General features: G+C 42.2%; 1 protein-coding gene across 7 annotated transcripts in view; it reads left to right on the plus strand.

The window, feature by feature from the left end:
- Positions 1 to 24,389, plus strand: part of CRACD (capping protein inhibiting regulator of actin dynamics) — a 246,994-nt gene that overhangs the window by 138,974 nt on the left and 83,631 nt on the right. For 6 of the 7 annotated variants that reach the window (XM_036334702.1, XM_036334716.1, XM_036334684.1 and 3 more), the window contains exon 3: positions 635 to 718. The exons of the other annotated variant lie outside the window; for it this stretch is intronic. In XM_036334702.1, coding sequence (XP_036190595.1) covers positions 652 to 718 — 67 coding nt within the window. In that variant the 5' untranslated portion in view covers positions 635 to 651. The remainder of the gene's footprint in view (positions 1 to 634; positions 719 to 24,389) is intronic. 7 annotated transcript variants of the gene reach the window in all.

Consider the following 24,389-nt stretch of genomic DNA (forward strand, 5'->3'; position numbering starts at 1 on the left):
CTTCTAGTATAAACATTGACTCTATTAATAATAAAAAGGAAAGTGTCCCTTCTAATCTGGCCTTTCCTTTCCAGGTATTAGGAATATAATCAATTTCCCCCCAGTGCAGGGGTCAGCAACTTATATCTATTTTTAAATACATTTTTATTGATTTCAGAGAGGAAGGGAGAGGGGGAGAGAGATAGAAACATCAGTGATGAGAGAGAATCATTGATTGGCTGACTCCTGCATGCCCCCTACTGGGGATCGAGCCTGCAACCCAGGCATGTGCCCTTGACTGGAATCGAACCTGGGACCCTTCAGTCCACAGGCTGACACTCTATCCACTGAGCCAAATCAGCTAGGGCGGGGGCCAGCAATTTTGATGGAGACTGTAATTGGGTGAATGTGCAGTTGTTAGAGACTGTGAAATGTAATCATCATTCCAGTGTTTTATTACAGGTATCGTTGCGTTTCCTCCATCTCTTCCATTGTGTGTGACATATTCTATGCATCAACATGCTGAAAGATAGAGTGCTTTCTTTCACTCAAGTGGAAGATATAGGGCAGAATTGACCGTGTAAGTGTGGGGCACTTCCCCCGCATTTTCGTAAGCTTTGTGCTCATAGATTGCATGCTGTGCTTTTTATTTCAGTAACATTTAACAAAACCATGGCCATGGAGGAAATTAAACTCACACAGAATGTCCATAATGAGGCTCTGAGTGCTGATGTTTCAGGTATGGTACAAACTCTGAGTTGCACGTTAAAGAGACAGAAGCCGTCTTTTTCCTGTTTGCAGTTTCCAAAATATCCAGATTTAACCATCACTGACTTGTCCATTAACCTCCACTGCCTGGGGCACAGCAGAGGTACCCAGAAGGATAAGCAAAGCAAAACAGAGACAGCCAGAACAGGTGTTCATGCATCCTCCAACCCAGGGGAAAGCTTCTTAGGCTTTTGTTCTGCACTTAGAGTCTCTCTCCACAAATAATCCTGTCCTGCTTGGTGATCCAGTTTCCTGTTTCACAGGCGTAATAAGCCTGTGCTGAATTAGAAAGGAGAAGGGATTATGAGAATCAGAGTCACCAGCCTCATAAGAAGTGACAGAAACGTCAAAGGGGGCAGAATACTTATTATTCATTATTTATTTATTATTTTATTTTGTTTTGTGGAAGGGTTGGTAGGTGATGTGGGGAAAGGCTGATGGTGATTGTGCCAGGTGAGCTTTAAGTCTGCTCACAAGTTTGAGACTGGGTGGCCTCCACCCCAGAGTACTTATTTTAAAATAGGCACAGATATGTTCAAGGCAGAAGGACCATGCATTGGCACAGACTATCCTGTCTTCTTCAATTTCTCCTCAAGATATCATTTTATTACATCTAAGCTTCATAGGAAAAGCCCCAAAATATCAAGGACAGTTTATATTCTGTTCACTGTATGATCTGTTATAGAAAAATTTCTGGTAAAAATGCTTTTGTTTTAAAATTTTTTATACTAATAGGGATAACATTTAGTTACCCTCATCCTTCAGTAATCTATAATAATAAAAGTGTAATATGCTAATTAGACTGGACAGCTGAATGACCTTCTGGACATCCTTCCAGATGAAGCTGCTGCAGCAGGGGTCAAGGCAGAGGCGGTTAGGGGCGATCAGGCAGGCAGGCAACTGGTTAGGGGTGATCAGGCAGGCAGATGAGTGGTTAGGGGCAATCAGGCAGGCAGGCGGGCAGAGTGGTTAGGGGAAATAAGGGAGGCAGGTGAGCGGTTAGGAGCCAGATTGCGAAAGGGATGTCTGCTGGGCTGAGGGACAGCTAGGAATCGGGCCTAAACCGGCAGTCAGACATCCCCCAAGGGGTCCTGGATTGCGAGAGGATGCAGGCGGGCTGAGGGACACCCCCCCCCCCGCACGAATTTCATGCACTGGGCCTCTATTACCATATAAATGAGAATTATCATAATATAATGCATTGGGTGAGCCCTAAAATATATTTATTCTTATTACTACTGATCAGAACATTTTGATTTTAAACTCCCATTTCAATTTTTTTTTAATTCCTTCAAATGAGTTACATGGAAACCACCAATGATTGGGCTTACCCTACCTTTCTTGGCAGAGATAAAAAGGATATGCATATACTAGTTCGTTCTTGCTAGCTAATTTCCTGGCTGTTATATGTTTTTGTTTTATTTTATGCAGAGCAGTTTCTCTCCCTTTAAAAAAAAATAGCAGGTTGAAATTAGCTTATTTGGATGTTATATACACTTTTCTCTTTTGGAAAGTAGATATCAAAATTAGAGCAAATGAGAACTTTGGAAGACAGTCTGCATTATGCTCGCAGTAAACTTCTCCCCCTCCCTCCTTACCCTCCACTCATCATCACACACCCTGGCCAGCATGACGTGACAGTGTGTTTGTGAAAGCCTAGCCCCAGAACAGCTTATGTGACTCAGGCTATGAAGCTTTTACTACCTCTCTAGGGAGGTTACAAAGTCTGTTAGGTCTCCTTACTTCCTTATTGTGCAGGTTGAGATTTTTTAAAGAAATGTATTTTATTTGTCTTGTTTAGATGATTCCCTTGACTACATTACTTCTTATCTTTCCTTATTGGAAATCACAAATTTACTTTGCTGTGGGATTTTTCTACACAGTTATTTGTTGTCATTTGGAATATAAAGGGATTATTCCTCAAGTTTCTGTTACTTGAACCCCAAACAAACCCAATTTCATTTTGGGTTAGGAAAAAAAAGTATGCATACTGCCATATAGCAGTACACCTGCCACATATTTTCAGCTGCCATTTCTTTGAGATACGAGAAATTGTGCAGCTCATTGGCCACTTTTTCCTGAGGGAATTTGCATTAGAAGAGGTCTTTGATAGTAGAAGTTGCCGCTACTATTTGATTGGGGAAGAAACAGATTCATAATGATCTCATTTTTAATACAGCAAGAAATTTCTATCTGTTTCTTGGATGGAGTAAAAGGTAGTACTTAGAATGGAAGTAGGAAGGAAGGGAGGAAAGGAAGGAAGAAAGAGCTGAACTGCTTAGCACCTGAGAAGAAGTAGGTACATAAAACCTTCATAAGCAGAGCCCTGGTTCTCTACGTATGAGTTTTTAATTTCCTACAGTGCGCCAGGGTCTGTGCGCTAGCGCTGTTTCACAGGTATTTTTCTTACAGCCACGTTCTTATAGTGTCCGCAGAATAGAAAAGAAAATTTGTCCCAATGATGACGCAAAAAACAAAAAGGCAGAAGATTTGTGCCCTAAAAGTCGAAGGGGAAAATAAATGGCATAGAAAAAAATAATATACTTCAAAATTATACCAGTGTATTAAACTTAGGGTACCAGTTTTCATCTTGGTGATTGGTGATTCAAAGTTAGGGTCACCTGAGCAGCCATAGATTGCTTAGCTTCAGTCAAACGTTTCCTACGTTTTTCACTCACCCAGTGGGTTCCCTTGTATTTTATCAGCTTCTGGATTTTTTTTTTTTTTTTAAAGGTTGAGGAGTTAGCAGTGGATGTCTCTGGATTATGGATCATGTATTCATTCATTGTTTTTAGCAAGTATTTGTGGAACATCTGTGTCAGACAGTGTACTAGGCTCTGTAGATACAATGGTGAACAAGATAGACAGACATAGTCTGCCCTCAGTGAGCTTACAGTCCAGAGAACAATGTGATTATTTTTTTAAAAAAATATATTTTATTGATTTTTCACAGAGAGGAAGGGAGAGAGATAGAGAGTTAGAAACATCGATGAGAGAGGAACATCGGTCAGCTGCCTCCTGCACATCTCCCACTGGGGGATGTGGCCGCAACCCAGGTACATGCCCTTGACCGGAATCGAACCTGGGACCTTTCAGTCCGCAAGCCGACGCTCTATCCACTGAGCCAAACCGGTTTCGGCAGCTTCTGGATTTTCGTTTGCGTTTTGGTGGGCTCCTCCTCAGTTTTTCCAGAGCAGAGTGGCTTTTGGGGGAGGTCAGTCTGCACAGCTTGGTGCACAGCCGATAAGACAAATCCTAAAGAGGGCTGTCTCCAGTCTCAGATGCTCCCCCTAAGTTACACTGGCAAGGGAAGACGATCTTAAAAAGCAGAGATGTGGATGAGAATTAATCCAAAACACGACTATCAAGGCCGCAAACTGAAAGTAGGAGAAATGCTAACATTTTGTGGCAAATACTGCTAAGGTCTTTTTCATGCTTTGAGCGGTATGTTGATGTGGGTGTGAGCGACAGGCTCCTTTAGAGAGACCCTGACATTTCTTTCTGCCCTTCCTTTGAAGACTAACAGTATTGGTGCGATTTATTCCTCGCTCCCTCAGAGCTTCTCAGGTTTCCTCCCAGAAAGAAGTTTTCTCTCCACTGAGCTTCCAAGAACAGATTTCACATCACTGAAAGTTAATTTAAACTTGTGACTTTTACGATCCCAAGTTGGGGTAGGGGCTCTTTCCATGGACCACACCTGCCGTAACACAGTAATATTCTTCTCTTCTCATTCATCATTTGGGAATAAAAATGGATTTTCTTTTTACTTCCTTTCAAAGAGTAAGAAACTTTAAAACACTCAGAAGTCTATTTCTCATTTTACCGAAACCATTATAATGAAACAGTTTTGCCTGCATCTTGGTATTACTCTGGCTTCTTGTCTAGCATCCTACATGCCCTATTTGTTGCACGTTCTCCCTTACTTTTTGGCTCAGCACTCAAAGAGAAAGCCAGCCCAGAGCGCCCTCATCCATCACATCACACAAGTGATAAATGGAGCTAATTTACTTTCTGTGGGTTTTTAATTAACCTAGAACATTTTTTATGTGAAATAGTTCTACAAAATAAAATTTTCATTAATTATCAGCTGGGACCCCAGAGCCAAGACAGAATAGGAAGAGAAGGAATGGATAGTCCCTTCCAACATTAACAATGTTAATACAAATAAGCAGAGGGGGAGCATATATCACTCTACACAGGGTCTCCAAGTTGTTCCAGGATAAATGTCACCCAGCAGTTTTTGAATATGCCGACGGTCATTTCACTGATACTTCAAGAAGTCACTTTTACCCGGGCTGGTGTGGCTCAGTTGGTTGGGTGCTGTCCCGTGCAACGAAAGGTTGCCGGTTTAATGCCCAGTCGGGGCACATGCCCTGGTTTTGGGCTTGAGCCCTGGTAAGGGACTGCAGGAGGTAACCAATCAATGTTTCACTCTCATTGATGTCTCTCTCTCTCTGTCTCTGTCTGTCCCTGTTCCTCCCTCCCGCCCCTCCACCCTCCTCCTTCCTCCCTCTCTAAAAATCAATTTAAATTCATCACATAGAGTTGCCAAGAACAAGGGGTTGCAAGTAGGCTTACCATACTGTAGCTTTTATGTATTCCACTGCCTTCCAGAGTTTTTCAACATAAAATTAATGGAAAATTAACAAAGAATGGACTATAATTTTTTTTAAAAGACACTTTTTAGAGCAATTTTAAGTTCACAACAAAGATGAGCAAAACATGCATTTCTTGCCCTCGTAGTGTAATATTTTAACTTAAAAAGTTTACTTTTAGAAAAATAACAACTTTATTGAGCTATAATACGCCATTTTAAAGTACATGATCCTGTGTGTTTTAGTATATTCACAGTTATGCAACCATCACCACTCTCTAATTTCAGAATTAAAATTTACTTTTAAATGAGGAAATTAAAATGCCACTTAGAAAATGGAAAGAAAAACAAATATCCCCCAAAGTCACCATTCCAACCAAACTCTTGTCATTTTTTGTACATTTTATTTATTGTTTGCATCCAGATAATTTTACAGAGAGTGTCCTGTGCACTTATTTTACAATCAATGGCTCTGTCTCTTTAACGGAACTCACAGTGTAATGAGGTGTGCGGTGATTCTTACTGCTGTGTATACACATGAAATTATTCAAGTACAGAAAATGACTTCATGGCCGTGTGTGCTGTGGTGTGTTGCTTTTTATTAAGCCATCTCTCTCGGTATTTGAATATTCCAGAATACTGATACAGCTTTAGACTTTTGCTCATGAGTGGTGGGTAGATATCTTTCACTCCTTTGTGCTAAGGTGTGAACACATTGAAAGCTTACATTAATTGATAAAGCTGGAGTTTCCTTAGGTGATGCTGTCCCCTCAGACGAAGGGCAGGCTCAGCACTGGGCATGTTGCAGGAGTGATTTCAACTAGCATCAGGGGGAGGAACTGAGCACTGAGCGTGTAGGAGTGAACAAGAGAAAGCCAGTCCGTAGAAACATAGACCACGGGTCCGAACACATTTACGGAAGTGTCACAGATGGCCAAAAAATATGTGAGAAGGTGCTCTGAAGATGTGAATGAAAACATTTTTTTCCAGAATTAAATTAAGAATGTTTGAAAAATTGATGTTAAGTGCAATAAAAGATATGGAAAATGGGGTACTTATATGCTCTAAGAGTATAATTGATCAACCTTTAAGAGGCTAATTTGATGGCTTTTAAGACTTAAGACGTCTATCCTCTTTAATTGAAGAATAGCACTCTTAAGAATTGTGCAGAAGTGATATTATAATATTATATAAAAAAGACATGTACAAATATATTCATTGAAACCATGTTTGCAATAGCAAGAAATTGGAAACAATCTATTGCTCAGCAATAGGAAATTTGGCTAAATAAATCATGGTTTAGACCAGTGGTTCTCAACCTTCCTAATGCCGCGACACTTTAATACAGTTCCTCATGTTGTGGTGACCCCCAACCATAAAATTATTTTCGTTGCTACTTCATAACTGTAATTTTGCTACTGTTATGAATCGTAATGTAAATATCTGATATACAGGATGTATTTTCATTGTTACAAATTGAACATAATTAAAGCATAGTGATTAATCACAAAAACAATATGTAATTATATATGTGTTTTCTGATGGTCTTAGGCAGCCCCTGTGAAAGGGTCGTTCGACCCCCAAAGGGGTCGCGACCCACAGGTTGAGAACCACTGGTTTAGACTGTCATTAAAAGGATAATGTACTTAATACTTAAAGTACATAATATATATGTACTTCCCAGCACAGATGTGTAGGGAAACGGATTGGGAGATAATTTATTTTTTATTTTACATGATTTTTCATTTGACTACATTATGAATGATTTCTGCTTTTTCTTCTGCCTGTGTCTTTCAAACCCAAAATACACATCGTATGCCCAAGAATCTGGCTCGGGCCACCTTCGCCTCACATCCTGACCAGGGGAATTCTTTTACTGAGAGAGGGCACATAGGTAGTATCCCTACCCTCCTTTCCTGCTTTGATGTCATCTAGTACTTACCTCCCAATGGGGCGACTGCCTTTTAAATTAGGGACAAAACTACTATTTGAGAATGAGGGGCAGATGTTGTAGGGGAGGAAAAAAACTATTTTTTCTACTTCCCTCCTAGGTTCTGTGTCTGGGCCCTATAAATTAGACTGACAAAAGACAGATTAAAAGAGAAAAGCAGCCATAACCGGTTTGGCTCAGTGGATAGAGCATCGGCCTGCAGACTGAAGGGTCCCAGGTTCGATTCCGGTCAAGGGCATGTACCTTGGTTGCGGGCACATCCCCAGTAGGGAGTGTGCAGGAGGCAGCTGGTCGATGTTTCTCTCTCATCGATGTTTCTAACTCTCTATCCCTCTCCCTTCCTCTCTGTAAAAATTCAATAAAATAGCCCTGACCGGTTTGGCTCAGCGGATAGAGCGTCGGCCTGCGGACTCAAGGGTCCCAGGTTCGATTCCGGTCAAGGGCATGTACCTTGGTTGCGGGCACATCCCCAGTGGGGAGTGTGCAGGAGGCAGCTGATCAATGTTTCTAACTCTCTATCCCTCTCATTTCCTCTCTGTAAAAAATCAATAAAATATATTTTTTTAAAAAATCAATAAAATATATTTTAAAAAAAAGAGAGAGAGAGAAAAGCAAACAAGTTTATTAACACATGCATTGTGCGTAACACTTGGGAATATGCAGATATGAGTATCTTTAAGACGTGAGTAGAACTTGGGCTTATATAGCATCTTAGCAAAAGAACTGTAATGTTTACAGAAGCCAGAGGAAAAGGACTTTGAGTTTCTAGGGGCAGCAAATTGTTGGAAGGCAAATCTATGGGGAAACTAATGGAAGGTCAGAGCTGGTTAGTAAGGTTCGATATATAGTTTCTTCTGATGCCATCTCGAGGCTCATGAGGGTCTAAAGTTGTCTCCAACAGTTAACTTTTGTCCTTCCTGGTGTGTGTGTGGCCCGGGGAGTGACCACCTTTGTAAATTATGTCCTACTCTTAGGCAAATAGGGAGAGGACAGAGAGTTTTTCTTGAATTTGCTTCTCAATTGCTTTCAGCTCAAAATAATCCTTATGCTATGGGGTGTGTTCTGGGGTGGCATTTTCTGCTATCCTACCGTGTCCTCTCTGGACAGATGCAGCCTATGGGCCCATGACTTGAAACCTTGTGCATAATAATAATTTTTTAAAAAAAGACTGCCCTTCCTTCAGACAGACAGAACCCTAGCTGGGCACCTAGCCTGGCACGCGGTGGCTGGCAGGGAGGCCGGATTTCATTCACCTCCAGCATGCTTGGCTGGGCATCCTCATGTAGGAAACAGCCTGCATAGTCCTACACAGCCACCTTGCCTCGGGGACAACCTGGCTGCTCCCTTGCCCACAGAGTGGCAAGATCGCCAGGCTGAACGCTCTTTCTCCTTAATGGTTCCCGCATGACAATCCAAATCCCTTGATTTGGGGTCCTTGAGTACCTAGGCTGCTCTGGTTTGCTCTCGAAGCTATAGCTCTTCACCCTTTTTATTGGTTGTTTTGCTTACTTATTCTTAAAATTCCTTTCCTTGTGATGAAAAATAGGGATCCAGCAGTCCATATGCCTAGCTTCACTAGATGAGTTTCTTGAGAACAGGCAAACAGAGCCATTAGACCAGCCATGGGCAAACTACGGCCCGCGGGCCGCATCCAGCCCGTTTGAAATGGATAAAACTAAAAAAAAAAAAAAAAAAGACCGTACCCTTTTCTGTAATGATGTTTACTTTGAATTTATATTAGTTCACACAAACACTCCATCCATGTTTTTGTTCCAGCCCTCCGGTCCAGTTTAAGAACGCTTTGTGGCCCTTGAGTCAAAAAGTTTGCCCACCCCTGCATTAGACTCTTCTGTCATCTTTCTGTTCTAAGTTGGTGGAGTTTTAAGTCTCACTCCTAAAATGACAAATGTATTTTTTTTAAAAAAAGAAAAGAAATTAATGAAATATAAAAAGAAGAAAATGAATTATTATAATCTTTATAGCTTCTGTAATTCCTGGCCAGCTTTGCCTGAAAATAAGGACTGGGGTGAGAGAAGAAAAGAGCAAGCAAAGCCAGGCTCTTGAGCGGCTTTTATAACTGAGTTCTGAGGTTAAAAATTAAAAAGCATCAGATTCCCTTCCTTTTTCACACCCACCAAAAATAAATCATGCACACACCCAGAAGCAGTTGTGGGAGATGGAATTCTGTTTATATTGGCCTTTTAAACTCCATGCATAAACCTACCATGAAATGGTATTGGAGGAGCAGAAGGGCCATGCTGAGTGGCTACACAACCCGCTAGCCTAGTATTCAGACTGCAGAAGCACCAAAGAGTAGATTGAGGCAGGACAGGGACTAATAAGGATGTACTTTAAAAGAGCCGAAATCATCCAATATTGACTACTGAGCTCCCATGAACTTTTCTAAACTTTCCTTTTATAACACATTTAAATGTTTTTGAGTGTGCATATGTATGTGAATATGCTTGTGTGTGTGTACAAGATGTATGCATATGTGTTTGCATGTGTGTGGGGGGGGGGGCTAGAAATTAAAATCCAGTGCTCATTATAGAAAAAAAATACTTTATTTTATTTACGTACTTAGATTCTCAGATTTGCCTGTCATTTTTGGCAGTGAAAATGAAGGGTCTATGGCTTTGAAGCAGACTTCAGTACTCCCATGGCTCAGTATTGTACCTGTGAACTTATACAGATTTATAAACAATGATACATAATATGCGCATGTGTGCTTGCTCATCTTTTCTCTAGATAAATCTAGAATTTATAGGAATATGAGATTCTTACCACTAAAAATATCTAAGGCAGACTAGAAGAATATTTTCCTTGATTATCAGTTAGAAATGCCTTTTACTCTTCCTTTGTTACTGATCAAAGGAATTGGATCTTTAGGTTAGCATAAATTAAAATGTGCTCATTTTACTAGTTAAGATTTAAGCTTTTTCCATGAAGAGCAGGGCCAAAATAACTGTAACTTAAATATGGCAGAAATTTATTTCTCTCTCATAACTGCTCAGGGCTAGACTGTCCAGGGAAAATATAGTAGTGGGTCCACTCCATAAGGACACCTGGGGCCCGAGTTCCTTCTACTTGCTGCTTGATCATCCCTAGTGTGTGTTCAGCCATATGGCCTGTTACCATGTGCATATCCTGGGCACCCGGATAGGGGAAGGGGGAGAAAACAGCATATGCCTTTCCTTTAAAAACATACATTTTGGAAATTGCCTTTATCCCATTAGCCAGAATTGAGCCATAAACTTTTTAGTGATGCCTGTCCTGGACATAGGATAGGAGAATAAGGTCATCTATTTGCTATACTTAGTCTTAATTCAGAGAAAAACTTATTAGCCTCACTGTTGAGAGATGTTTTCTTTTTGCCTCAGTGATTCATTCCACTGCCACCAAACAAGGGTTTAAATTGAGGGATGAGTTGGGGATTTATATGGGAACTAGAGGCCCAGTGCACAAATTTGTGCACAGATGGGGTCCCTCTGGGTGGCCTGCAGGGATCAAGCCAAAACCCACAGTCCAACGTCACCTGCAGCTCCTCCCTGCCACTCCTGCTCATCCCGGCCCCACTGTGCCTGCTGCGGGCTCGCGCCCAATCAGTCCTGATTGGGAGAGGCTCTCACTGCCACAGCAGTGCTCAGCAGCCGTGAGCGCTGCATCTGACGTCCTCCCAAGGGGAGTGGCCTGCTGGATCAGGCTGAAACCAGCTCTCTGACATTCCCCAAGGGGTCCCGGATTTCAAGAGGGCACAGGCCAGGCTGAGGGACCCCACCAGTGCAGGATTGGGCCAGGGAGGGACCGCAGGAGGGCTCCAGGGTGTGTCCAGCCCATCTCGCTCAGTCCCAATCCACTGGAAACCAGCAGTAAGCTAACCTACCGGTTGGAGCATCTGCCCCCTGGTGGTCAGTGCACATCCTAGCGACTGGTCGACCAGTTGACTGTCAGCCCCTGGTCGTCAGTGCATGTCATAGCAAGCAGTTGAGCAGCCTTAGCATATCATTAGCATATTACCCTTTGATTGGTTGGTTGTTCTGCTGTTTGGCCTATTTGCATATTACCCTTTTATTATATAGGATACCAAAGAATTTCAGAAGTTTAGTCAGTGTCTTATAGACTAGAGTAAAGCCTTTGACTGTGGTCATGAAATCCTGAGGCTCACTCTGAAATGGGTGTGCCTCAGCATTGGCTGTCCTGGTGAGTAACCTGTGCTGTGGACAGGAAGCCACTGTCAGGACAGAATATGGGGAGACAGAATGTTTTCCTGTAGGTGAAGGCATCAGACAAGGTTGCATGTTATCTCCCTTTTGTTTCATCTGTACATAGATTGTATCATATGAAAAGCTGGGCTAGACTCAGAGGAAGAAGTGGAAATTGGTGGAAGAAATATCAATAGCTTAAGCTATGTAGATGACACCATCTTCCTGGCAGAAAGTAGCAATGATTTGGAATGATTTCTGATGAAGGTGAAAGAAGAAAGTGCCAAAGCAGGGCTGCACTTGAACATCAAGAAGTCAACAATGATGACCACAGAAAAAAACACACAGCTTTAACATAGACAGTGAAGACTTTTACATTGTTAAAGATTTTGTTTACTTTGGTTCAGTCATCATTTCAAATGGAGACTGTTGCCAAGAAACCAAGAGAAGGTTGAGAGTCGGAGGGCAGCAATGGGAGAACCAGGAAAGATCCCCAAGAGCAAAGATATGTCACTAGAGACCAAGGCTAAGATCACTGACATCCTCACATTCCCAGTTACTATGTACAGATGTGAAATTTGGACAGTGAAGAAGGCTGATAGGAAACAAATTGATTCATTTGAAGCATGGCGGTGGAGGAGAGATCTGTGGATACGCAGACCGCCAGAAAGACGAATTGAAGCCTGAAACATCGCTGGGGGAAAAAATGATGAAACTGAAGCTGTCCTACTTTGGGCACATCTTCAGAAGGCAGGGTTCTTTGGCAAAGACAGTAATGCTGCAAAAAATAGAAGGCAGCAGGGAAAGACGAACACAGAATCTGAGACAGATTGACTCCATAAAAGAGGCCGTAGGAGCGGAGCAGGGCTGCTGAGGACGGGACACTGCGGACATCACCCTCTCAGAGGGTCACCAGGGGTCAGAACCCACTCAGTGGCACGTAGCACACGTCGTGGGAAGGACGGATTAATTAAATGACCAATTGAAATAAATTTTTAGAACACTCAGGTGCATTTACCTGAAGACACCAGAAAACCACCCTTATATATGGTCATATTCAGGGAAGAGAGGGTAAGAAACAAATTGGAAAGAATTAGTTCAGTTCCTCCTTGCTCTGAACCTGTTTATATGACTGAATTAAAATACTGTGTATTTATTGCCTTGTTTTGCTTTCTCTCTTTGTGTGTCCCTTTAACTATCAGCTCTTGAGAAACTAGTCTAAATATGACACCTCTCTGGACCCTGACAGTCTCTAGCACAACGGCACACACAAAGGGAGAGTGCAATAGATATTCGTTGGTTGCTGGATTGCAACTATGCGTGGTGATCAAATTAGCTTTTCTTTTTTTTTTGTATTCAAGGAGTTTGCTGACTGCATAAGCATTACTATCCTCAATTTATTTTTCGGATGCTGAGGTTGAAGGTGACTCAGTGAATTGTACCATTCTTCCGGTGATTCTGGATGCATTATTGATTAGGTGCAGAATTGACTAGCACAAATGTCAGTTGAAGATTTTCTTCCTCTCTTTTCCCTTGCGCTGTTTTGGCAGGAGAAGTGAAGGACAATTTTCAGGCCTCGCTAAGAGGCGCACAATAAATAATGTATTTATTATGAGATAAATAATTTCTGGATGAATTAACACCCTCTTCTAGATGAGAGCAGGGATCCGCTGTCCTGATTTCGCTTTCCTTGGTCAGCCCACTGGCGGGAGTTGCCCTTGCTCTTGGTTCAGGTCCCGGCCCCTCCCTTGCTTGTCTGTAACTGTGGGTGAGTCACGGCCACCTTACTGGCCCTCCTTTTCCCAGTTGTAAAAGAGAAATGAGTTGCTACCAGCTGATGTTTTAAAGTGCCTCTGACTTCTGGAATGGAAGACCCTCTGGAAGCACAAAGCATTGTTGTTGCGATAAATGGGCTCTTTGCATGATAACTAGCTCCTCTTCTCCCTCAACCAAATTTCCTGCTGAGGTAAGTAATGTGGAGTAGGTTTTTTTCTTCTTCAGCTTCTAGTTCTTTTTGTGTATGTCTAGCCTTGTAAATGTGGTGAATAAATGCTATAATTATAACCCTTTTTGACAGCTCTGTAATTTAATTGTAAATCACTGAGCATCTTTTTAAGACAATGACATGTATTGAAGATGCAGCTGCTTCAGTCTCATCTGCCGAACTGACAGGCATTATTGGAATCATAGTCACAGCAACTATGGGAACTTCCGATCTATTCAAGGCCAAATATAGGGATATTCTGTGTGTGTGTGTGTGTGTGTGTGTGTGTGTGTGTGTGTGGCCACTTTTTGTACTCTGGTTTGCCAAAAGTGGCAGTGTGGTATTTATTGGCCTTTGCATAAATTAGTCAATTATTCTAAAGTGGAAAATCTCTTGGATGTCTTTTCTACGATAAGCTATATACTTTCTATTAACATTTCAGAGGCAGACCCTTTGTTAATCTGAAGATTCCTGCCAGCATTGGCTAGGAGGTATTGGAGAGCCATTGGTCATCAGATACTGTATTGGTTTGCTAGGGCTGCCATAAGAAGGTGCCATGGACTTGAGTGGCTGAAACCACAGATATTGATTGTCTCACTATTCTGGGGGCTAAAAGTTCAAAATCAGGCGCTGGCAGGGTTGATGCCTTTTGAGTGCTATGAGGGAGAATCTGTCTCATTCCTCTTTCCTCACTTCTGATAACCTTAGGTGTTCCTTGACTTGTAGGTGATGTTTTCCCTGTGTCTTCATAATGCCCTCCCTCCGTGTGTATCTCTGTCCAAATTTCCCCTTTTTACTTGGACATCAGTCACACTGGATTCACTGGATTAGGGCCCACCCGAATGACCTTATTTTAACTTGATTATTATATCTGTAAAGGCTCTGTCAAATGAGGTCACATTCTGAGGTGCTGAGGGTTAATACTTCAACACATCTTTTCAAGGGGTACACAATTCAACCCAGAACAAATGTCTACTTGAACATGCAGGAAATTGTTTCTTACAATGGTTGCAAAGAATTGGTGCCCTAAAATGCTTTTGGATAATTACAAGGAGACTTTCACAAGAATTATTTATTTTGTAATGATAGTGTTCCTTTCATTTATTTTGGGCTGTAACATAGAGCAATGAAATCTACAGTCTGCCCTCATATTTGGCCAAGCACTTGTGGTGCAGCTTGGTTTGCTTTGTGACCTTCACTGCCCTGAATACAACTCACGGAATGCAAGATACTAGGGAAAATCAATACTGGCAGGCCACCTCAGAACTGTTTACCTGGTAGACCAATTAAAGATGAATTCATGTTCTTTCTCCACCCACTCCTACTTGTTGCATGAAGGAGTTTGGATATAATTCATGAAGATGCTCCTGGTACCAGGAAATTCCTTGGAAGATTCTGGTATCTAAACCACAGTTTGTTATGAAACAAATTTAAAAACCATATCTAACATTAAGGAAATAAATGGAAGGAATGCGGATTGCTTGGTGGGGTAGAAATAGCTGAACTAGATATTAGCAACTGGATCTCAGGCAAGTCAGTTCCTCTTTCTGTTTACTAACCGAGCAGGGTGAGCTGTGGCTCACTAGGCATCTGTCAGAGCGCTTCCAGCTTAAAGCCCTGCGATTCCATGGTTACTATTGCGTAAGGCTCTTCTGCAGACAGATAGTGATGATTTAGGTCAGTGCTCAGATATGGATTGGGTGAAGTCTTAGAAGGTGTTAGGTAAGAGATTCAACATAATCTGTGAAGACATAAATGATTATTCAGTGCATTGAAGCTCACAGTATAACACCACAGGGAGGTAAAATGAGAAAACTAGCTAGGGAAATTTGGTTGTAAGAAATGTGAGAAGGAAGACTGAAGGATGATATTTCAGCGACAGAAAGAGGAGTAAAAGTGCTCAGAAACCTATGTATAGGAACAGTAGGCAGGTACTGGTGTGAGGGGCCTCCTCCTACTCCAGCACTTGGAACAGCTTCCACACCTGTATCATGACCACCTTTCAAGTGTGTTTCTGCAGCCAAATCCATACTTTCTCCATAGGCAAAGATATCCTGGACATGCAAGAAAAATAATAATAAGATTGCAAGCTTCCGTTGCTTTCTAGTTTAGCACAGGGATCTGCCTAATTAGGAGCACTTGTGATGTCTAGTTTCTGCGCTTGTGACCAACTTGACTCTTTATAAACACGCTCTCTGAGCTTCACTCTGCTCCCTAGGAAACAGATGGTGGGCTTTTCGTTGGTAAATGCCTGAGGGAAACTTGTTCTCATTTGAAGGAGTCGGAGAGCCTGCTGGAGCCTGTTGAAGAACACAGCCTGGATACAGCTCTTGGTATGCTGTGTGAATAGTACAGGATGTTGATTTCAAGGGCCATCTGGAATGAAGACAAGCCAATAAATTCATTTCAGTGGACTAGTAAATTTTTTTTGTAAGCCTGGCTTTTGACATTCTTTTTTGGGGCATCCTTTTCTTTGAACTTAGGACCTTTAAAAAAGGAGTTGGGTTGGTCATAAGGCATGATTATTCATGTATTAAATACCAACTAGAACAAATAATTGTTACAACATGCACTATATTATAGGTTTGAACGAAGCATTCTGTGAGCCTTATAGAAAAGGGAAATTAGTTCTAGTAGGGGGCATGAGCATGGTTCCTGAAACTTCTGCTGGGATAAAAGGGATGTAGCATTTTAGCTGTATCAGTAATTCAGAGGATGTGGGAGGTAGGGTTGGTAGTGAGAAGTGACAAGGCAAATCTCTGGAAAGCCTGTAGGTTAAGGCTAGATTATGAAAGATGTTGAGTGTTACACCTTGCTAGGGAGTTGAATTTAGTCCTGTAGGGTAAGAGAGAGAGACATTTTTTTTTTTTATTGAGGAATAATTGGCATATAACATTATATTAGTTTCTAGTGTACAACATAATGATTCAGTATTTTTATGTATTATGAAATGATCACCACAATGTCTGGTTAATGTCTGTCACCATAGTTACAATTTTTTTCTTATAATGAGAACTTTTAATATCTCCTCTCATAGCAACTTTCAAATGTTCAATACAGTATTATTAACGATAGTCACCATGCTGTACATTACATCCTTATAACTTACTTATTTTATAACTGGCAGTTCATTCCTTTGACCCCCTTCACCCATTTCACTTATCCCCCGCCTCTGACAGCATCCAGTCTGTTCTCTGTATCTATGAACTTGCGCTTTTTTTCTTTTTTAGATTCCACATGGAAGTGAAATCATGCAGTGTGTGCCTTCTCTGCCTGGCGTATCTTCCTTAGCATAATGCCCTCAAGGTTCATCCGTGTTGTTGCAAATGGCAAGATTTCCTTCTTTGTTTTGGCTGAATAATATTCCATTGCATATGTGTGTGTGTTCGTGTGTGTGTGCGCGCACCACATTTTCTTCCTCCATTTGCCATCAGTGGACACTTACGTTGTTTTTAAATATCTTGGCTGTTGTGAGTAATGCTGCAGTGAACATGGAGATGCAGATGTCTTTTGGGGTTAGTGTTTTCATTTTCTTCAGAAGTGGAATTTTGTTGTCAGTTTCAGAAATAGAAAGCTGGCTCATATGGAGTTCTATTTTTAATTTTTTGAGGAAACCCTCAAAAGTTTTTAAACATGATTAGAACTTCATTTTAGGAAGGTCATCCCAATAACCACATGGAGTATGGTTTGGAAGGTACAAGACTTCAGTCAAGAAAATAAGTTTGGAAATTGTTGAGATATTCCAGTGAAAAAAGCAAGATATATTACCTTAGTTCAGGTGCTCACTATTCCTTGGCTGCTGTTAACCTCTTCAGTAACTTCTACACAGGAGCTTTTTCATGGTCATTACAAGGGTAAGAGCTGCTGCTTTTTTGAAGTTCATTGGTTTCTTTCAGTTTTTTTTTTAATAGGTAATGAATTTCTATAGGTCAAAAATTCAAAAGTTTTTAAATTATAAACTGAATTCTTCTTCCTACCATCTTTCTCATGACAATTTCTCCCATTCCAAGATACCACAGCTTTAATTTTCTGTGAATCTATCTAGAAATATTTTTATGAATATACAAGAATATATTCATCTATATTTCCCTCCTTATAACAAATACGTCTACCAGACATACTCTTCTTGGTTTTTTTTTTTTTTCTGGAGAATTACACCATGAGTGTATCCATAGAGTCTCCCACAGTCTGGATTTTGCTGTTTGCATTCCTGCAGTGTAGTTTATATGTTCCACTGTCCTCTGTATTTTCTTTAAATTGGTAGTTGGATCAAGCCAAGTGCTATCAAATTTAGATTCGATTTTGTTTCAAGATTACTTCATAGATGGTGTGTTCTTCCATTTTTAACATTTTAATCTTTGCTCCACTTGGATTTTAACCTGCTGTATCGTGTGTATAGAAAAACTTATCTATTTCCAGTTGTCTATTCAGCTATCCCAACAAGTTATTTTGAATGGCCTGTCTTCCTCACTGATTTAAGATGCCATTCATATCATATATTAAAACCCCAAATGTATTCGGATTTATTTTTGGGCTTTCTATTCTGTTCTATTGATTTATCTATAATTCATGCAATAATGTTATGATTATTGAGAATCTATAAAACATCTTAATATCTGATAGGGCTAGTTTCCATTTATTACTCTTTTTTCCCAGCACTTCCCTTACTATTCTTATTTATTGTGATTGGCATTTGACTTCTAATTAAGGAGAATGATATCTTTCTTTTTTTTTTTTTTTAAAAATATTTTATTGATTTTTTACAGAGAGGAAGGGAGAAGGATAGAGAGTTAGAAACATCGATGAGAGAGAAACATCGATCAGCTGCCTCCAGCACGCCCCCTACTGGGGATGTGCCCGCAACCCAGGTACATGCCCTTGACCGGAATCGAACCTGGGACCTTTCAGTCCGCAAGCCGACGCTCTATCCACTGAGCCAAACCGGTTTCGGCGAATGATATCTTTCTGATGTCAGGTTTTCCTACCCAAGACCACGGTATGTCTTTCCTTTTGGTCACTTGCCTGTCCTTTAGAAGTGTCTTGAAGTTTTCCTCTTATATTTCCTTCAGATTCTCATTAAGTTTATTCCTATGTGTTTTGTTGTTTTGGCTATTATAACTGAGGTATTTTAATCTATTACATCTGTTTGTTATTTATGAATGGCCTTGATTCATACTACATCAGACTTGCTAAATTCTGTTCTGTTTTAGTAGTTTCTTATTGACTTTCTTGGGTTTTTTTATCATATAATCTGTAAATAGTGATGATTTAACCTACTCTATCCCAGTCTTTTATCCATCTAATTCCTTTTCTATTGTGTTGGCTAAACTTCCACTTACCTAATCCTGGTTCAAACCTGTTATTTCCTCAGTTGCTAGGACTATTTTACCACATGGTTGCTTTTGGCTTGAGTCCAACTTTTCCAGCACTACCTGGCAGCAGATGACATACCTGCTTCCTTTGCCCTGGAGCTGGGAGCCAGGTGTGATCAGTTGGTATCAGATCTACGGAGGGTTGGGTGTTTGAGGGTAAACCTTAGGCTCTTCACACCCTTATTCTTGTAAGGAAATTAAGTAAATAGTTCTTCATTTGTGATCTCACAACACTGTAAGTTTTTGAATAAAGACACCTTGATTAAATATTTATCTCATGTCTTTCTCCTCTTGATTCTATCCTTTTTTTTTCTTGCCTCTATTTTTCTCTGCCTTCCTGAACCCTTTCTTAACTCTCTTTTCATTTATGTTTCTCTTCTCTCCCTTCCATCTTTCTCTTTCCCAGGAACCCCATATTCTTTGTGTTATATTTGATTTTGAATCATGATGTGGTAAATTCTTCTTATAAAGGAAAAATCTTACAGCTGGGCTTACCATACTTTATTAGGTAATAAAAATATTTCAGCTCCTTATTGTGAAATGGAGACAGAAATTTTAAATTGGTGCAGTGGGAGTGTCATGTCGAAGTCTACCTAATGTCCTCTTGGACCTTTAGCAAGTAATTCAAGATGAGGATATTAGTTTTTGTAAAACGACTCTTTGAGGTATTACTCTATAACACAAAGAAGTCTTCATTTTTAGCTAGTACTTATGCTTGGAAACCACATTGCAAAGCTTTTATGAGGCAAAATCCTGATCTTGGAAAGCAAGTGTACTGACCACTCATGAACTTCCTTCTGCTCCCCCCCCCCCAGGTTTATTTATTTATATTTTTATGAACTTTCTTCTTACCTATTTAGACATTGCTCAAAGTCATTAGAAAATATAACAAATTAGAGGCCCGGTGCATGAAATTCATGCATAGGTGGGGTCCCTAGGCCTGGCTGGCGATCAGGCCCCATCAGGGCCTTCCGGCTGCCAGCAGAACCCTCCCTTCCTGGGCTGCCGGCCGGGGCATTCCTTCGTTCCATGCCCTCCCCTGGTGGTCAGCACACGTCATAGCAAGCAATCGAACTCCCAGTCTCCCAGTCAAACTCCCGAGGGGATACTTTGCATATTAGCCTTTTATATATATACTAGAGGCCCGGTGCACAAAAATTTGTGCACTCCGGGCGGGGGGGGGGCCCTCAGCCCGGCCTGTGCCCTCTCGCAGTCTGGGACCCCTCGGGAGATAACGCCCTGCTGGCTTAGGCCTGCTCCTGGGTGGCAGAGGGCAGGCCCAATCCCTAGGTGCAGCCCCTGGTCGGGCTCAGAGCAGGGCCGATTGGGGAGTTGGGGCGCCGCCCGTTATACACAGAGCAGGGCGATCGGGAGGTTGTGATTCCACCCTCAGTCACGCTCAGGGTAGGGCCGATTGGGGGGTTGGGGCACCATCCCCTGTCACACTCAAGGCAGGGTTGATGGGGAGGTTGCGGCGCCACCCCCTGGCATGCACAGAGCAGGGCCAATCAGGGGGTTGGGGCATTTTCCCCTGTCACTCACAGAGCAGGGCCCATCAAGGGGGTTGGGGCTCTGTACCCTGTCACGCACAGAGCAGGGCCGATCAGGGGGTTGGGGTGCCGCCACTCTCACACTCAGGGCAGGGCTGATGGGGAGGTTATGGCTCTACCCCGTCACACACAGAGCAGGGCCTGTTGGGGGAAGGGGGGGTTGGGGCGCCGCACCCTGTCACACACAGAGCCACAGGGCGATCAGGGGGTTTGGGCGCTGCCCCCGTCACGCTGATCCTGGTGCCGGGAGGCCTTGCGGCTCCGCTGATCCTGGTGCTGGGAGGCATATTACCCTTTTACTATATAGGGTAGAGGCCTGGTGCATGGGTGGGTGCCGGCTGGTTTGCCCTGAAGGGTGTCCTGGATCAGGGTGGGGGTCCCCACTGGGGTACCTGGCCAGCCTGGGTGAGGGGATGATGGCTGTTTGCAGCTGGTCACACATCCTTCAGGGTGGGGGTCCCCACTGGGGTGCCTGGCCAGCCTGGGTGAGGGGATGATGGCTGTTTGCAGCTGGTCACACATCCTTCAGGGTGGGGGTCCCCATTGGGGTGCCTGGCCAGTCTGGGTGAGGGGCTGAGGGCTGTTTTCAGGCTGGGGGTGACTGAAGCTCCCAACTGCTCCTTTTTTTCTTTTTTTCTTTTTTTTTTATTCTGGGCCAGCTTTAGCTTTGAGGCTTGGCTCCAGCTCTTAAACCTCCGCTGCTGAAAGTAGGTTTCTGGCCTTTGCTTACAATGTTGCGATCCGGCTGGCTGAAGCCCGGCAGGTTTCTGGGGTTTTGTTTAGCTTCTATATTTGTTACATAGTTGCTTAGAGTTGCAGCTCAGAGGCCTGCAGCGGCCGGCGGGGAACGTTGGAGTCCTCCGTCACTGAAGCAAGCAAGCCTCATGTTAGTTTCAAGCTGCCTGGCTGCCGGCCACCATCTTGGCTGACAGTTAATTTGCATATCGCCCTGATTAGCCAATGGGAAGGGTAGCGGTTGTATGCCAATTACCATGTTTCTCTTTTATTAGATAGGATAGATGTGTGATGGAGCCTGAAAACAAAATGGCTTTATCAGATAGAGTTGAATGAGCAAAATGTGAAGCTATGAGAGGTGGGCCCTTCTTATTCACATACAATCTTATATGAGAACAACATTGGGCTTTCTACCAATATTGGAATCTTACGCTTCATAAGCACAGAAACCATGTCTTGATCATCTTTGAATAACATTATGACTGGCCCAGAGGAGGCATAATGTAACTATTTTATGATTGGTTAATTAAACTAGACCAGACTGCTGTGGTCTGAATGTTTGTGTCTTCTCCCAACATCCATATGTTGAAATCCTAATGCCCAAGGTAATGGTTTAGGGAAGCAGGGCCTTTAGGAGATGATTCGGTCATGAGGCAGAGCCTTCATAAATGGGATTATTGTGCCTTCATAAACGAGACCCTAGAGAGATCCCTTGCCCCTTCCACTATGTGAGACTAAAACGGGAGGGCTCTCACCCAACTATGCTGGCATCCTGATCTCTAATTTATAGCCTTTAGAAATGAGAGAAATAAATTTCTGTTGTTTATAGGCCACACAGTTTATGGCAGAGGTCCTCAAACTTTTTAAACAGGGGCCAGTTCACTGTCCCTCAGACATTCCACACATGCGCACTGCGGGCCCGGGACGAGTCGGCTGCTAAGCAGGACAGGCAGCGGCGGCAGAAACACCCGGCGGGCCGGATAAATGTTTCGTCGGGCCGCATGTGGCCCACGGGCTGTAGTTTGAGAACGCCTGGTTTATGGTATTTTGTTACAGCAACCTGAACAGACCAAGACAAAGACCATTCCATTAGATGGGCACTTTCTTTTAAATCGAGGAATTTCAGCATGAGATTGGCAGTTGATTTAGATCACATCTTCCCAATCTTGTCAATCCACTGCAGAATGGCTCCTAAAAGTGAAGGCAAGAGAAAAGCAGATAAAAGAACTATGAAATCAGTTTTCTTGGCTCTTTTGTGTTAGCTCAGTTAGCCTCCATTCCTTAGCAGCCCCAGAGGGCTGTAATGCGATAATTTCATTATGATGATTTTGAGTCAGCAAAAAAAAAAAAAAAATGTTAAAGGTTAAATTATATTTTATATACTCTGTTGATAAGAGAAAATTTTTTTTAAATATCTTATTGATTTTTTTACAGAGAGGAAGGGAGAGAGATAGAGAGTTAGAAACATCGATGAGAGAGAAACATCGATCAGCTGCCTCTTACACATCTCCTACTGGGGATGTGCCCGCAACCAAGGTACATGCCCTTGACCGGAATCGAACCTGAGACCCTTCAGTCCGCAGGCTGACGCTCTATCCACTGAGCCAAACCAGTTTGATAAGAGAAAATTTATGAAATCCATTTAAGAAAGGAATCCACCGAAACTGGTAAACGTAATGTCAAAGATATACTTGTTTGAATTCAAAAAATCTGCTACTTCCTTATGGGCATTTAAGCAAGTTGATGCTGTAACTACTTTTACTGACCATTGTATAAACAGCACATGCTTTTTCTACCCTAACATTTCATGTGAACATGAGCATTAGGGAATAATCATAGCTACACACAATACACAAGTGCTAGAAAACTTCAGACCCAACACACAGAAATGGGTAGAATAATCTCAGCATCACAAATAGATACAGTAAGGCAGAAGGGCCAAGTGATGGGTTCATGGCCAGAGCAATGGCTCGTCAGTAACAGAAGGAAACGTTCTGGCCTTTCTGAACCAGTGACTGCTTCTGGGTCTTCCTTGCCAAAAATTGGTTTGTAATCTCCTTTTGGAAAGCAGAGCTAGATTTTAGAGCAGGGGTCAGCAAGCGTCTGTACAGGGCCAGATATTTGTTAAGGTCTGTTGCAGCGATTCAACTCCAGCCTTGTAGTGCGAAAGTAGCCATAGGTGGTGCTTACACAAATGGGTGTGGCTGTGTCCCAATAAAACTGTATTTTAAAAAACAAGTGTGGAATTTTGAAATCAGAGCTATTTCCCATGATCAGCAGCAGATGTGTTATATATCATCCATGCAAACTGTCTTACAGAAGGTAACTGTTTTCTAGGACACAGCCCACCAGTGATCTTCCTGGTCACTTTCTCTTTTTATCTCCCTCTCCTCTGTGCCTCCTCGGGGCTACTTAAGCTCCACCTATGGTTCAGTCCTAGCCCAGTACTGAAGAGAGTCTTCTTTTTTTTTTTTTTAATTAAATCTTTATTGTTCAGATTATTACATTTGTTCCTCTTTTTTTTCCCCCCATAACTCCCCTCCTCCCAGTTCCCGCCCCACCCTCCGCCTTCACTCCCCACCCACTGTCCTCATCCATAGGTGCACAATTTTTGTCCAGTCTCTTCCCGAAGCTCCCACACCCCTTTCCCCCCCAGGAATAGTCAGTCCATTCCCTTTCTATGTCCCTGATTCTATTATAATCACCAGTTCATTCTGTTCATCAGATTATTTATTCACTTGATTCTTAGATTCACTTGTTGATAGATGCATATTTGTTGTTCATAATTTGTATCTTTACCTTTTTCTTCCTCTTCCTCTTCTTAAAGGATACCTTTCAGCATTTCATATAATCCTGGTTTGGTGGTGATGAACTCCTTTAGCTTTTCCTTATCTGTGAAGCTCTTTATCTGACCTTCAATTCTGAATGATAGCTTTGCTGGATAAAGGAATCTTGGTTGTAGGTTCTTGGTATTCATCACTTTGAATATTTCTTGCCACTCCCTTCTGGCCTGCAAAGTTTCTGTTGAGAAATCAGCTGACAGTCGTATGGGTATTCCCTTGTAGGTAACTGAGTTTCTTTCTCTTGCTGCTCTTAAGAGTCTCTCTTTATCTTTTGCTCTTGGCATTTTTATTATGATGTGTCTTGGTGTGGTCCTCTTTGGATTCCTTTTGTTTGGGGTTCTCCGCGCTTCTTGGACCTGTAAGTCTATTTCTTTCACCAGGTGGGGGAAGTTTTCTGTCATTATTTCTTCA

Source organism: Myotis myotis, unplaced genomic scaffold (genome assembly GCF_014108235.1).
Source record: "Myotis myotis isolate mMyoMyo1 unplaced genomic scaffold, mMyoMyo1.p scaffold_m19_p_1, whole genome shotgun sequence".
NCBI lineage: Eukaryota > Metazoa > Chordata > Mammalia > Chiroptera > Vespertilionidae > Myotis > Myotis myotis.